The 15,328-nt window shown below is 40.5% G+C and overlaps 1 protein-coding gene across 4 annotated transcripts in view; it reads right to left on the reverse strand.

The window, feature by feature from the left end:
* The window catches only part of robo3 (roundabout, axon guidance receptor, homolog 3 (Drosophila)), a 161,525-nt gene extending 150,835 nt beyond the window's left edge, over positions 1-10,690 (reverse strand). For 3 of the 4 annotated variants that reach the window (XR_007884984.1, XR_007884983.1, XM_051401444.1), the window contains exon 1: positions 10,153-10,690. Coding sequence is in view for 1 of the 4 variants with exons in the window: in XM_051401444.1 (XP_051257404.1) it covers positions 10,153-10,306 (154 nt within the window). In the remaining 3 variants the exon portion in view is untranslated. The remainder of the gene's footprint in view (positions 1-10,152) is intronic. The other variant, XR_007884985.1, reaches the window with a different exon arrangement.
* Between the last annotated feature and the right edge of the window lie 4,638 nt (positions 10,691-15,328).

Raw genomic sequence — 15,328 nt, forward strand, 5'->3', positions numbered from 1 at the left:
AATGACACTGATTGGAATAACAATGGTGCAGGGCAGATGTGATGAACAAAAGGACACTCAGTACACTCAGGAAGCCCCCTAAGTGAAGACGTTGTTGGGGTTACAGGGGTTTTGTAGAAGGGTTAAAGGTTGCAACCTCTCGTGGTGACCCATGAGTCATCAGCACACTTAACCCCTCATTTTGATTGACCTCCTCCTTGTACGTGTGCTCCCAGATGAATGGTGCAGCCAGCCTCTTTAATATACTGAAGCGGGAGTTGTTGAGAATAGAAAGTGCGGATAATTTATGGAGGCATCGACTGAGGGAAAAGCTCTGGGGGTTTTGGATTGTGTGTTCTCAGTGCGCAAGTGAGCGTTGTGTGATTTAATTGATTTGATTGATTTAAACATTTCAATGTCTTTATCATTAAGACGTTTGTGTAACTGCTTTTAACAAAATAATGGATTTATGGGACTTGTCTTCATATATGCCTGCTTGTCTGTTTCTTATGGTAATGTATCTTGTTTTTGGAGAAGATATACTCTATTACGCTGTTTATTTACAATATTATTATGTTTAAAAATGTTACATCACGTTACAAGGATCTTGGTGAAAGTCCAACTTCAGTAACAAAAGTCACCCCTTTTGCAGAGCTTCAAATTTATTGTAAATATTTTTATGAATTAAAGGGAAAGAAATTCTTTAGATAAATCCAAACAGTTTTTAAGGCCTTGTCACATCAGAAAGTGGCACAGAAAAATGTATTTACAGTACAGGCTAGTTATTGTGGTCGTTAACAGGACAATAAGCCACAGCAGCGATGGCGACTTGCTTCCGGTACTCCCCCGGATTCGTGTATATTCACAGACAGCAGGAGCCGCCACGAAACAGACAAAATTGAAATACATTTTTCACACTTTGTATCAAAGTTATTATAGTTGCCTAAAACTAAACTAAAAACTAAAACGGAACTAAACTAAAAACTAAAAACTAAACAAAACTAAAAACAAGGTTTTAGGAAAAGAAAAAAAACTGCAACAACATTGTGTAGGCTGCTTACAAGACTAAAATGAAATAATAATAAACAGGAAATGTCTTTAGATGAAGTTTATTTTTTTATTCTTCGGTTCGGTCTAATTTATCAACACAACTGGCATTGGTGCATTCATTGAGACTGGGGTGTTTACATCTCTGTGAGTCAGTGTATTTGTATTCTGATACCTATTCTGAACTTACACCCATATTATAAGAAAAACAAATAACTAACACTGAAACTAAACAATATAAACTGAACTGAAATGAGCAAACCCATTCTGGAAACTAACTGAACTGAAAACAAAAATTAAAAATATAATAAAAATAAAAACTAATGGAAAACACAAATCTATAATGACATGTTTTGGATGCTGATGTTATCTCAATAGAGAGCACAGGACGTCTTATTTAGCAGGAAAAAACATGTCCAGGGAGAATAAAAGAAAAATGGTAATAAACCAGAATGTTGATTTTCCAGCTTTTGTGAAATGGTCATGAAGTGCAAAATGAGATGACAGAGACACCCTGCCAGCTTGTCTGTCATCTAAAACTGAATGGAACTATCTCTGAGGTTAAAAAGCACACAATTCTCCTTCCCTCCAGTAACTCTGTCAACTGTGTGCCCACCACGGGAACAAAACTGCATTATCATACACTCATCTCTGCGGCTTATCGCGACTCTTCCTCCCACAAACAGTCTGGAAACAAGCCGCAGAGACAATTATAATTCCAGTGAGTTATCATCTCCCCTGATCCGCACTTTTTTTTTGCAAATATTGTACATTACGCTAATCCGTGCCCCCCCCCGGCACCTTATGAGTAAATCTAACAACCCATCTTATATCTTCATTGCCATCCAATCTGCCGCCACCTGGAGAAATCCTCGCAGTGATGGAGAAAGTTGTCCAAGCTGCTATTAGCATATGCAGAACTCTCTCCTGCTTACAAAGTAGAATCTCTTGCCCTTCTCTCTCTCTCTCTCTCTCTCTCTCTCTCACTCCTCCCCCCCCCCCTTCAGTGCTCATCTTCGCCACAGATGCTGCCTAATTTCCATTCCTGCTCGGTTATGTACATAATTCCGCATATTATCTCCGACAGCGGGGGGGTTAAGGGCACTCGCTGCAAAAAATGTCCGTCTGGACAGGTAAGAAAGTGACAGCTAGAATTGTTGTTTGCTCGAAAGAAAAGCAGAACAAAGTTTCTAAAGAGTGCTTCTGGAAATGTAGGAGTCCAAAATGTATCTGCAGAAATCTCTAACAATAAACATATGCACCCGATCTAAATGAACTTTTACAATCTCATAAAACTCAGCTGAAACTGGACAGCCAAAGCTCGTAGCTTGTAGATAAGGTGGGGTGGGGGGCTGTGATTCGACAGAAGACCCCATGCTGCAGCCACAGATTGGGGCTTTAAAGTGAAATTGTGGATGATAAGCTTATCAGGGATGCAGCAGGCCGGTGCTTGATGGAAACTGTGATGAGGAGGCTCAAACTGATAGTGGGCCCAAAAATACGTCGAGATGATCTGACGGTAATTGGGCTCCTAGCTAGACTGCTGAGCACCGTCTGATGTTATTCATCCTCCACTGGAAGGGACCGAGGAGCCCTCTTAATGGGGAGATGGGAGGCACAGATGGAGGGATGAGGTGAAGGAGCACAGGATGGGCGGAGAAGGAGAAGGAGAGGTGACTCGGATCCTTCATTATCAACATGCTGTCATACACAAATACATCCACAGAGGTCTAAATTCAAAAGGCATTCAGTGGCTTTTTAAAAAAATGTTTTCCTTTGGTTATGTATTCTCACAGTGTGGGGATGCTGTTTATGCAGCAGCCGTGCTGATAAATCGAGGTGAATTGGAACGAAATTGAAGTGAGGCAGGTAGAGGGAGTGGGCAAATATAGAGTGAGATGGAGGGAGGATAAAGAGGTACAGAGAGGGGGGAGATGAAAACAGATGCACAGGTGATGAAAAGGATAGGAGGGAGCGACAGGTGGAGGAGAATTCTCCTGAAAGTGGCGAATAAGAACAGCATTATGTATCTTTGTTTGGCCAAATATGCCTGGGAACTTCAGCCATCTTTATTTTTGCACACATTTTTGCTTTGATTTTGGTTTTTGCCTTAACATCAATGTATTCTTTCTAACTTTAATCAACTGTTTATCTTCCTTCCACCCCCATCCTTTAATTTAGCTAAGGGCTACCCAAAATGTGGCCCGTCAAAAGGTGACTGAATGATTTGGCTCCCATATATATATATATTTAAATAATACAAATTATATAAATCCCTGTTTATGCTTTGTTTGTTATTTCTGTATTTGTTTGTGTTTAAATTTATAGGATCAATAATTATTAATTACTTTTCATAATTTGTCTACGTTGGGCAGTGACACTTTGCGCAGGAAGCCAGACAATTAAGTGAACTTGGGATTCTGGTAGTGTTTTAACAAGTGTCTTTAAAGTGTCTTAACAATACAAAAAACTGCTTTTGGCCCCTGACCCACCATTAAGTCTAAGTTTTGGCCCAATGAGTTAGCTCAACATAATTGAGCTTTGTCTGTGAGGAACAACAGGTCAGACTGCAGACTACAATAAAAAATAGTATCAGTGCCTTCTTATCAGGGTTCTTGTTTAGGGAGTTGGGGTGTAACACAAAGCCACTGTCTGTATCTGTTTATTTCACAAACCTGTAGTATTCAGATCAGGAGTGGATGGGGCCTGCACTGGAAGTTGTTAAATTGCCTAATTAATCCAGACAGCTTCATTTTCTCTTTGCCTTATTGCTTGTTTTACTTCCATTCATAGGTATATTAGAATATACTCAAAATATAAACAATAACATAATATTTTAACCTAAAGTAATTAAATAATAACATGATTTGTGTTTGAACACTACCTTTGAAAAAAGAAAAAAAGTCTAAACTGAGTTTCAAATAAAGCTGTCAAACAGTTATTGGTTAACACTGGGAAGATATAAGCAAGAACGGCATTGGAGGTTGTGTATATAACGGGAGGAGGCCCAAATTAATGTAAAGTTGTCTATTAATAAAAAATGAGACAGCTATTGTCTCTGAATACTATTGAATACTCTGATTGAGTGTCTTCAGTGTCAGATCATGAGCTGAATATCAGCTCAGTCATCAGTCAAGCTTCATCCTGCACTGCACAGCACATCTGGTGAAAAGTTATAGAGGATGTCGCTCAGTGTTTGCAGGTTGAGTGCACCTCTGTGTTTTTAGCCTGCAGTCTACATTTTGTCATGACTAAACTTTATATCTATCCTTGATGTACATCAGAAATCCTGCCACGCAGTGTTTGTGTGTCTGTTTGGTGTCAAATGTCGTACAGGTTTGGTTTGACTACGTCTGAGAAGAAGTGGTGTAACTGAACTGTTCATTACCTTAAAATGTTTTCATTAACACCCCTAATAGGGACCATTTCTAAATCATTATTCAAATGTTTCATTAGCATTGAGGTACCATCCCAGAGACATCACTTACAATACTCTACATTACATTAAAATAAATAAATAAATCATTGCTATGGAATATCATAGATACTTTTTCTTATCTTTTCTACAAATAGTCCAGCATAGTCCACTATATACTGCACTATAACCACCATCTGACAATACTGATCTTTTCACATGATGTACATGCAGTTGAACCAACAGGGCTGCATTTCATTCAGCATTCTGGACCATGCTGTGCTGGTAGTTTACATCAGAGTTGCACTATCAGGTTGTTGTCATTCATATCAGGCATGATACAGATACAGAGGTTCATTTCCTCCTCCTCTGTCAACACCAGGTGTGTACAGTACACTGTCGGGACTTCCAGTGCTTCTTTGTTTTAGACTCATATGTCAACACTCTGAAAACACATCAGCTGAGAAAATGGCATCAAGAATCAAAGTGACATATCATATTGAATCAAGTCTTGTCTTCCGTATGGTATTATATCCACATATGTGGAAAATATTTAACAGTAAAAATAGCAGCTATGCACTACAGATCCCCACCAGACACGTATTAGGACATATATACAAATAGTCTACATGGAACAATAATGTGTGTCTGATATGATTTTTTCCCCCAAAAACGTAGAATAACCTGCCTGATATAAATGATAATTTTGGTTAACTCCAGCATGTTTACATCTTTTATTTTTATATTGATGTTCAGTGTGTACAGTACACTGTTATGACTCCCTGTGGTTCTTTTTTATAGACTCACATGTCAACACATACAATTGCTTGTGGAAGCTTATTTTTTTATAAGAAATGTCATAAATGTGAATTCCTCTGTGATGATCAGCACTGAAGAGATTGCAAGAAAAAACAGATCCACTGAGCATCATGGGAGAGTGCATTGCCAGTACGAAAAGTCCCCAACCAAAATAATGGCTTTGTTTTGGCTGGATGCCATCAGTGCGGGGGGTTCAAACAGTTTGTCTGGCCAGCCGCTACCGAGCTCTCCCTGGTCATCAGACATTCTCTTTCTAGCCTGCTACAAAGTCCCAGCCACGGCCACACCGCCAACCTGAGCACCAGCGCGGTGAGAAAGGTCACATCTAATGATCCAGACGTCACGCTGGAGCTGGAACCGGCTTTGACAGGAAGTACGGGGTCCAGAGGTGAAACTGTGTTTGTGTCTGCATTCCTGGTGACTTTGAATTAGTGTGCATTTTGTGCCTTCACGTCTTAAGTGATGTGAGTTACTGAGAGAGGCCACAGCCGTAGCTGTGCTTTCAGCGATGGTAGAGTCAAGCTGAGGTGAGTACGAGGGGAGACAACTGGTGGTTCCCAGCCCTTGGCTCTGCCTATGAATAAAGATGTCTGGCTGCCCAAATGCTCCCTAGAAATCTATTAATAATGCAGCTGTACTAGCAAGCCATTCCCAGTGAATACATGAGGAATATAGCAGCAAAGATGTAGTGGATCTAGTGGGAAGCGATGCAAACTGTAGTTTTACATTTTGTGAGCCCTCTGCAGGTATTTTCTAGGTTCAAGTGGCTCCAGATTGACAGCACCATTAGCACCAAACAGCCAACACACTTAACAACCACCGCAGGGTTCCCCAGTAAAGGAAGTTTAACCCTCCTCTCAGAGCTCCTGGTTGGCACTATGGTGGTTGCCTTCCCTCTGTAGTTCCAAGATCCTCTGTTTGAATTCAGTATGTCTCTGACAGCGTGCAAATTGGACAGGCTTGATTGTTTGAAATGCTGATTTGCTGTGACAAAGATTCTGCAGACAGCAACAAAAAAATCAGTTGTGGAGGTATACTTTTATGGGATTTGCATATTGAAATATTTAGAAGTAATTAGCTAGGAAATATGCACACACACACGCAGACGCACGCACACAGCGTTAATGGCTCCCTGGCAGATTTATGGTGAATAGAGCAAAGGGGAGCCTACTTGACCTCCATGAAGGGACAAATGGCCGCATTAGCACCCATAAATTACAATACATACGCACACATACAATTACACAGCTTTTCCAGCTGCCTAAATACAAACATGCCTATATTGATGTGTACACACACATGCACACACAGCCTCCCAACTTCTAGCATCAGAACCACAAGTTTATCAGACATTATTGCATAATCATTTTAAATATAATACCATTAAATTATGATAAAATGAACAACTCCCCTCTTAAAAGTGGACTTGACCTTAAGTTGCATTGATTACACAGTTATCAATGTTAGACACTCTAATGAGTCTTTATAGCAACACAGAAAAAATAAGGAACTTGCTTCTGTTTGTGGCACGACTCCTGCGTGCTTTTAATAAAATGTTTGATATCGATTCACAAGCCAAACATCTCTGAAGCGGCTCTGTCTCTGGCAAGTGCACCTGCTCCCTAAGGAGCATGCGTCTGAACACCTATTGACCAGAGAAGAGATTCTGCAGTCTCTTATGGATTATGAATGTATCAGAGTCAGAAGTTGCATCCAGATCACAAATGAGTGTGTGTGAGAGGAGGGTGTGTGGGCAGAAAGAAAAAAAGCTAATTGGGCTGTCAGTTTGTTCTGTATTCAGAATGCTTTTAAATCACACAAAACTAAGTTTGAAATAATTCACTAACTCAGTTGCAAGTGTTCCTTCTATCTATAGTTCCTTTTCTGGGAAATAATGATAAGTCACTCACAGCCAGTGTCTATAAACAGGGAAATTAAAGCTATAAAGTTCAGAGAAGCTGAATTTTTTGAAATGATAAAATGCAGTAGTCAATAATACTTCATGTAGTGCAATGTATTTTAATTTTAAAAATATTTTCACTTAATTTTACTTTCCCATGATTCAGACTTCCATTATTCAAGCTTAATTTGCGACTAAAATCAAGTAATAGTCAGTGCCCACGCGCAGCACAAATCCCTAAAGAAAACTGCCAATAGAGACGACAGAGAAGGTGTGATAGAGGAAGAGAGAGGGAGAACTAATAGATAAACTTGCCAGGCCCCTGCAGTCCACTATAGTGCTGTGTTTGAGTGAATTGTCCATTATTTCCCAAATTGGTTATTGGGCCACATTGATTTTCCCATTGAGCCTCCCTAGCTTCAGGTCGACCCACGCAAGCTGTCCGCCCACTGCCTTGCTATTGAGCTTCTCGCCTGGATACCCACGGTTCGACCAGCAGCCCCCAGTAACACCCCACCCCGCCACCCCCGACTGATGAATCAGCACATAATGGCTGGTGAAATACATCTCTATTATGGCAAGAAAAGTAAAAATATGTTGGGTATCAATCCAAATCTGGGAAAAGGTGACCTTTTGTATGAGTAAAACATACTTTTTGTCAAGAAACAGGTATATTGATTTATAGCAGGTGGAAGTTTTGATATCAGTGTTTGCCTTTCATTCTCTCCATGTGGTCGATCCATTTCCTTTACACAGGTTTACAATGGAGAAGGCTTATATACTTGATCTCATTGATCACTGATTAGTAGAACTATTACATCTACCCCCGTCTTCATTCACTCTCCCTGAATGTATCGATGTCACCTAAAGATTCCAGGGAGGAGATTCCATTTCTGGGAGCTTTGGGGAAAGATCTCACAGAATATGGAGCCAGATGCACACAAGGCACGTCTGTCTATCAGTCTATCAGTCTATGTTGCTCTGCACCAGATAGATTCCTCTCAATAGATTCATTGTTCCTCCTCGCCTCTCATGCTTACTTTCTCATCGGGCTGCTATAGATCTCGGGAGTGAATGCTGCGCTCAATCTACACTCCATTAGAGCTTGTGGATGAGAGGTGGGATGACAAAAGGGAGACAGCAATAGAAGTGTGAGGGCAATGAAAGAGAAGCTATAAACTCAGCATTATTGATACAGCCAACGCTGCTGCTGCTGCTGCTTGATGCTGGTTATTGGGACAGGGAGGGGGCTCAGAAGCAAATCCACCCTTCACGTCCGTGTCCACTCATCAAAAGGCAAACCTCACTCCCCTCTGGGACAAAATACACACCAATTACCCACATTCATACACATCCACACCAGGCAGCATAAAGAGGGAACACAGTAACCCTCTCACTGGCTCTTAAGCATCAGTCGATGGACGCAAGCTGGGAAGCAGTTCGATATTTTAGAAGGCAGCTCGGAATTGAAATGGGAATGAAAGAAGGAAAGAAAGAAAGAGATAAAGAAAGAAAGAGAAAGAAAAATAATTTATTGACATTCTAAACCAACTGAAATACACCTGACAATGGAGTGTGTGTGCATGTGACTTGTTTTACTATATTCATGGGGTCCAAAAACCACCCACTTACTCTTGGGGTCTGACAGCTTTGTGGGGACTAAAATTCTAGATGCTACAAGTTTTATAAGGGTTAAGACTTGGTTTTAAGGTTAGGGTTAGGCACTTAGTTGTGATAGTTAAGGTTGGGGTAAGGTGCTAGGGAATGCATTGCATCCATGACGGGTCCCCACGAATATAGTAACGGACAATGTGTGTGAATGCATGTGGCCGAATGCAGCTTTCATTGGTATGCACTTACATGGAGACAAAGCTAGGGTGCTCATTATAGCAGACATAAAGGTTGATCTGTTGACTTAACTGTACCCTACACATGCAAACACAAAAACACATAGTTACTTATACACACACACACACACACACACATATATATATACACAGCCCTGCCATTAGAGCACAGCAGGGACATCTCATTACACTATGTTAATAAGCCTCGGCAGACACACAGTAAAAACAAAATTCCCTCCACCACCATAAAAACTGACGCTTTTGTGAATTCCACCTGGAGCAAAACAGACTGCGAGACTGAGCTTTATCACTGACGGACAGGAAGCACGGTGGCAAAAGTTAAGGAGACGTCACAGCTCCAGTCCGTCGTGCCTGACAGCAGACAGCTTCATTTAACAGAGTGAGCGGGCTGCCGCTCGTGCTTCTGCAAAATCGGCCGTGTTATTGGGTAATACTGTCTTTCTGTCACTTTTTACTCACAGTCCACAAAACACTCTGACAAGCGTGTGATCCTGGCAGGCTGCGATCATCCATTGACACTTTTTTTTTTTACTATTTTCTGACAGAAATCATCAGATGGACTTACAGACTGAGGCGAGTGTTGGTTTAGTGTTTTGCCCATGGACACAAATCATGGCTGAGATGGATATGGGGATTTGATTAAGAAGTGTATCCGGAGGATCTTTTTAATTAAATTACAGAAAATATTAGTTTTTTATTGGGAATTTAGGAAGCACAGGACTCCCATTAAACACTGGAGCTGTATCCCATAATCAACTTTTAGTAATTATAGGTCTTGGATATTCATTGTTCATTGTTATAGCCTGTCTGAGAGCAGCAAATCTTAAATTTTGAACAACATTCTGTCATAAGCGCCTCATCAGATTTCAAAGACCCATTCATTCTCCCATCACCTCACAGGAGATTTACTCTCATGACAACTCCTTCCACTTTCTCCTTTCAACTCCCTCCCCGGCTCAACTCCGCATTACCATCACAAAAGACACCCCCTTGTAAGTGTTTTCAGTCTTTTTACAAGAAAACCTGCATGTCCTCTTGCGTCAGACTGCCAGGAAAGGAGGGCAAAGACAAACCAAAGGGGAGGTTAATTAAACAGGAGAGGAAAGCAAATTCCCTGCACTTACCATTGAAGCCGGTGAGGTTTCCCCAGTCGAGCAGGGAGCTGTTGAAGGAGGGCAGGGAGACGTTGAAGAACAGATCGGTGCCGTTGGACGGGTTTCGGATGGTGTCAGTGAACAGATTCATCTGCAGCAGGGTCTTGATCAGATAGCGCAGCATCTTGCCACGCAGAGGGACCTGCACTCCCCCTCAGGTCACTCACTCTCTGTCTTTATGTCCTTTTAAAAGTGGGGGTCCACTGCTGAATGTCCTTAGCCTCCTTACTTGTTGTTACAAAGAGTTAAAGAGATGTCCTTGCAATCCCAAGTTGATTCAGATGTTTCCAAAAAATTTTCAAATCTGGAGAAAAAATATGATATTGGTTTTAAAGTGGATTGAAAGAAATCAAGTTTGGTTGATTAGTTGCTTGCAGATGGTCAGACTAGGTTAGGGGGGCCCCTTGCTGTGATTCCCTCCAGTTCCTTCCCAGCATCGGATTGTTCCTTCCTCCTTGTTTCTTTTGTTCTGGGATCACATAACTTCACACGCTGTCTGCCACCACACAAAAAAGACACAGCATCTCGCCGGTGTAAAAGAATCTAGCAATGTGATGATGACCCCTTTGGATTTGCTGCTCTCCTCTCTCCAACCCCTCCCTCTAGCTCCTCCTGTGTCCCTCCCTCCCTCTCTTGCTCTCCTCCTCTCTCTCTCTGTGTGTGAAGGGGTCCCGGGGGGTCCAGGGGAGAGAGAGAGAGCAGGTGCTGTTGGCAATAAATGTTTAATTATTAGATTAATAATCATCCCAGGAGGCTCTGAATCGGGGCAGTGGAGCAAAAGGGGGAGAATAGACTTACTGTCTTACCCATAAACTACACACATACAAAGGCTGTCTCATATACATAAATGCAGGTATACAGTATGTGTTAGACAAACAAACATGGGGCGAGCAAAACTCCAGCTGTGTCGTTTCATGCTGCTTGTTTTACTATTGTGACTTTCCACACATGGCATGTCAACATCTTCATGGAAAGGTGGTTCAGATAGGATCAGAGTTGATTTGTCTCTGGAAAAACTGACTGGCTGCATGTACAGTGCAAGTATAAGTTGGGTCCACAGTTTTGTACCAGAAAACAGCTTGGTAATGCTGCATACGGCAAAAAAACCTTAACATTTGACTCTTTGCTTTTATTTTAGATGAAGGAATGCTAAATAAATATATTTTTAATTAATTTTATAGTCCAAGAAAAAGCCCAAAACACCATGGAATGTGTTTAAGAATAGTTACTTTTTGAATAATGCTGTTTGAGGCTGCAGGGGTTGTTCAATAGATTAATGGTGTTCTTATCTTCACTGGTTGTGTAACATGTGCAATCCAAGGTATATGTGAAACATGTGTAATGTGCAATATGTGTAGTTTGAGGTTGTCATTTGGTAATGTATGTATGTACTGTGTTGTAGCCTACTTATGTTGTTCAATTTTTATTATTACTACAAATTTCAATGCTGGGACAAAATAGTATATCATATCGTTTTGATTCAGATTTTATTTTTATAGTGCTATACTTTCACTATCGTACTAAACTTTCAACTTTCAGCAGATGAATGTTAAAAATAACCTTCTAGTGTCAAATTCTGCATGTACATCATTCTGCACAGTGAAGATCAAACATCACACTGTAATAAAGAAGAAACACTGATTTCTGACTGGAGGGGGAGTTTAAGTATTAATTTGCTGAAGCTCATTATGTTTATTGTTCAGCTCAGTTTCCCAAAAACCTCACCATAGATAGATAGATAGATAGATAGATAGATAGATAGATAGATAGATAGATAGATAGATAGATAGATACTTTATTTATCCCGAGGGAAATTCAAGTATCCAGTAGCATACAAAATACAAAACATACATTAAACATACATTAGACTAAAGTTAAAATCCCTAACCTAAAGAATAGAATTAAAAATAAAATAGAAGATAAAATATAAAGTATACATTAAACATACATTAGACTAAAATTAAAATCCCTAACCTTAAGAATAGAATTAAAAATAAAATAGAAGATAAAAAATAAAGTATAATAAAAAATAAAGTATAAGCATTGTGAGCTTTATCAAACTGCCATGACTGTTGGCTTCTGTGTTGTAATGTGTTTCAGTTATTTGGTCCCCCCTTTGTATATGTGAAAGACTGCATAAATGTGTGCATGCCTGTGTATGTGTGTGTGCATATGGATGAAGCAAATTTACCCGCATGCCTTCAATCATGCTCAAGCATGCTATAGCCCTAATGCATAGTCTACATATCATCATTGACATGCATGTGCGATCGTAGCAGCACGGTCACATGTGGCGCCCGGACGCCCTGCTGACAGCCCCAGTGTGACTCCTATTAACGATGCCCGTCCCCCATCAGGACCCTGTCCTCCTGCTTCATCACTGTGACAATGGGAGCCATCCCACAGACAAAGTTGCCGTGACGACCCCTGTCCCGTGCCCTATTCCTGGGGTCCTTTCCGGTCCCCCCTCATTTCATAGGGTCTTCCATTCATGGGGCATCTGTGCCAGCTCCATCCACACATATGGTGCTAATGGGCGTACAATATGGGCATGGTATGGAAGGAGGGCGAGTTGTGTAAGATCAATAGCTAGCTTGTGTGCGGCAGTCATGTTATCACATGTATGTGCTTTTGAAATGTTTCAGTAAATGTGAGAAGATGTGAAAAGCTCCCACATGGTAGACAATTTCTATCTGTGTTTAGCATGACTGCAGCACTTAAGGTTCTCCGTACTTCTTCAGCGACTCAAAAACTCTCACACACATATGCACACTCACACTCGCAGTAATTCCTCAATCAATTTCCCCAAGAGCAGACTTTCCACCTCCACAGCCAGGTCTCTAGCAGGGTGATTAACAGTCTAAGGGAGGAACACCTTGCTCCACACTTCACATTTAGAGTCAGTTACATTGTGTGGGAAGAGTTGATTGCTGTTGAATTACAGGTTCGACACAAGTAGATACAGATAGACAACCTCATGTTTTTGCACTTGGCCTTCCTTTGTTTTCAGTCTTTCAGCACAGACCCGATCCATTATTTCGTGGACATTATTGACAAATATTCATGCAATGTCTGTACTGTCCTACAGATGAGCCGGCATGTAACACTAGGCACTTGCTTTTGGCAATAAAACAATGAATATTCACAGCAGTGCCTGATAACAATATGTTGGGAGAAACACAGCAAATCATAACTTGCAACATGGTGATAATGTTGTTACAATTATCTTCAAGACCAAATTGCCTTTTTTATTTCTGTCATAAAGTAGCCATAACGAGGCAGCGCTGAAGTGCCACTACAGAGTGCATGATTGTATGCTCCCTGGTTTCTCTCCTCAGACACTCATAACTCTCAGTAAAAACTCTCCTCAGATATATAACCTGCCATCATGAGAATCATGTTCTGCTGTGGTGCATTTGAAAAATTATACTTAAATAAATAAATGAATTTTAGTCCAGGTTTTATTGCTTTTTTTTTTTCTCATTATCTGACATTTGTACTGCCATGTGTTGTGTTATCCCTACTGGTGTTTTCCAGAATAACTTCAGTAGCCATATTGGTATGTTGCAGTATAGCAGTGAGCGTAATAGTATTAACAATAGTAGTATTAGTTAGCAAAATGACACTTGTTTTCAATGTTGAATATTATGTCACTTAATAAGCAATCGTTTTAGGTGTGTGGTGACCTTCTGTTTTGTTTTGTCAGTGGCAAGATGACCTCCGTTTGAAGCATGAAACCAAATTTCATGCAAATCCATCAAACAGAGGGATGAATGGTGGCACACTGAGTGTTTGGCCTTTCATACAAATGTTAATGCAGAGATGGATGCAGATGGGTCATTAATGTCAACATCCTGTTGGATGGATGTCTTGGTCTCGCTGTGACAATCATTACGAGTCCAAATCCTTTTAACATTCCCACACAGGTCATACGAAAGACAAGCCAAATTACTGAAATTCAGTGATTCCTTGAATCAGTACATATTACAATCAGTATCATTTTTTGGCTCACGTTTACATCTGGAATGCATACAGAACTATTATTATTATTATTATACCATCTTAGTTTGTAGCCTACTAATTAGCCATAAACACAAAGCACAGCTGAAGCTGATGGGAATGTAATTACATTTGCAGTTATTTTGTCATAAACCAAAGTTTTGGACAAATTAACATTTATTTAAAGTCATTAAGATACATCATCATCTGGCAACCATTATTGTCTGTACAAAATGTGGTGCCAATCCATCTTGTAGATGTTGAGATTTCTAGATAAGTGAATGCTGACCCACCAGACCCACTGGCACCAGATGAAAAGTTACTCCTACAGGGAACACAAATGTCTGTCCCAAATTTCACAGCAATCCATGCAATAATAATCGAGGCATTTCACACAAAACGACGAACAACGAAAAGTATATTTGTTTTATGAGCCATACAGTGCAAGCTCCCCTGGCCTTTATCTGGGACCAGCCTTACTATAACTTTACCTCATAAGCATAAGTGTCATTAGCATGATTTGCACATACATTCAGTTCTGTCAGTAACGATCATCTTGACATTCCGTTAACGAGCTAATGAGTTCATACAGCACACATATGCAGGCGAGCACGCCGAGACACATTGCTACAGGCCGTTTAAAAAAAGTCTTGGGCAAAAAACTGCTGGTGCAACTGGGTGAATAAATATGATGAATGGGAAAAAATTATTCAGCTCTAGATAATCTCCTCATTACACAGAGGTGAATAAAGTTTACTTGGGTTTACCCCCCACAATGCCCTTGCTCTCTCACAGTCCAACAGCTAACTAGCTAGCTAGTTAATCTATTTACCGGCATAGTTAACTACATCAAAACAGAAAGGAAGCGGTGAATCCTGTCTCTTCCTTGATTTAATTGGCTCCACGCCTTGCACTGAAAAGTTGAGAATTTTTTTAATTTATGTTTGTCTAAAAACTGCTGGAAAAAACCTGATGCATGCTGCAAGAGAAGAGTGCATGCCAGGCACACAATGCCATAAAATAATGGCCCCTATGGGAGTCCATACATGATTTAGATGCAGCATTAGAAGGTAAAAGTTAATCAGAAACAACAGAAATGTCCTCTCCTTTTTGGCTCAATACATTACAACAACCTCAGCTGCAAAAT

Source organism: Dicentrarchus labrax, unplaced genomic scaffold (assembly GCF_905237075.1).
Source record: "Dicentrarchus labrax unplaced genomic scaffold, dlabrax2021, whole genome shotgun sequence".
In the NCBI taxonomy this organism is placed as follows: Eukaryota; Metazoa; Chordata; class Actinopteri; family Moronidae; genus Dicentrarchus; species Dicentrarchus labrax.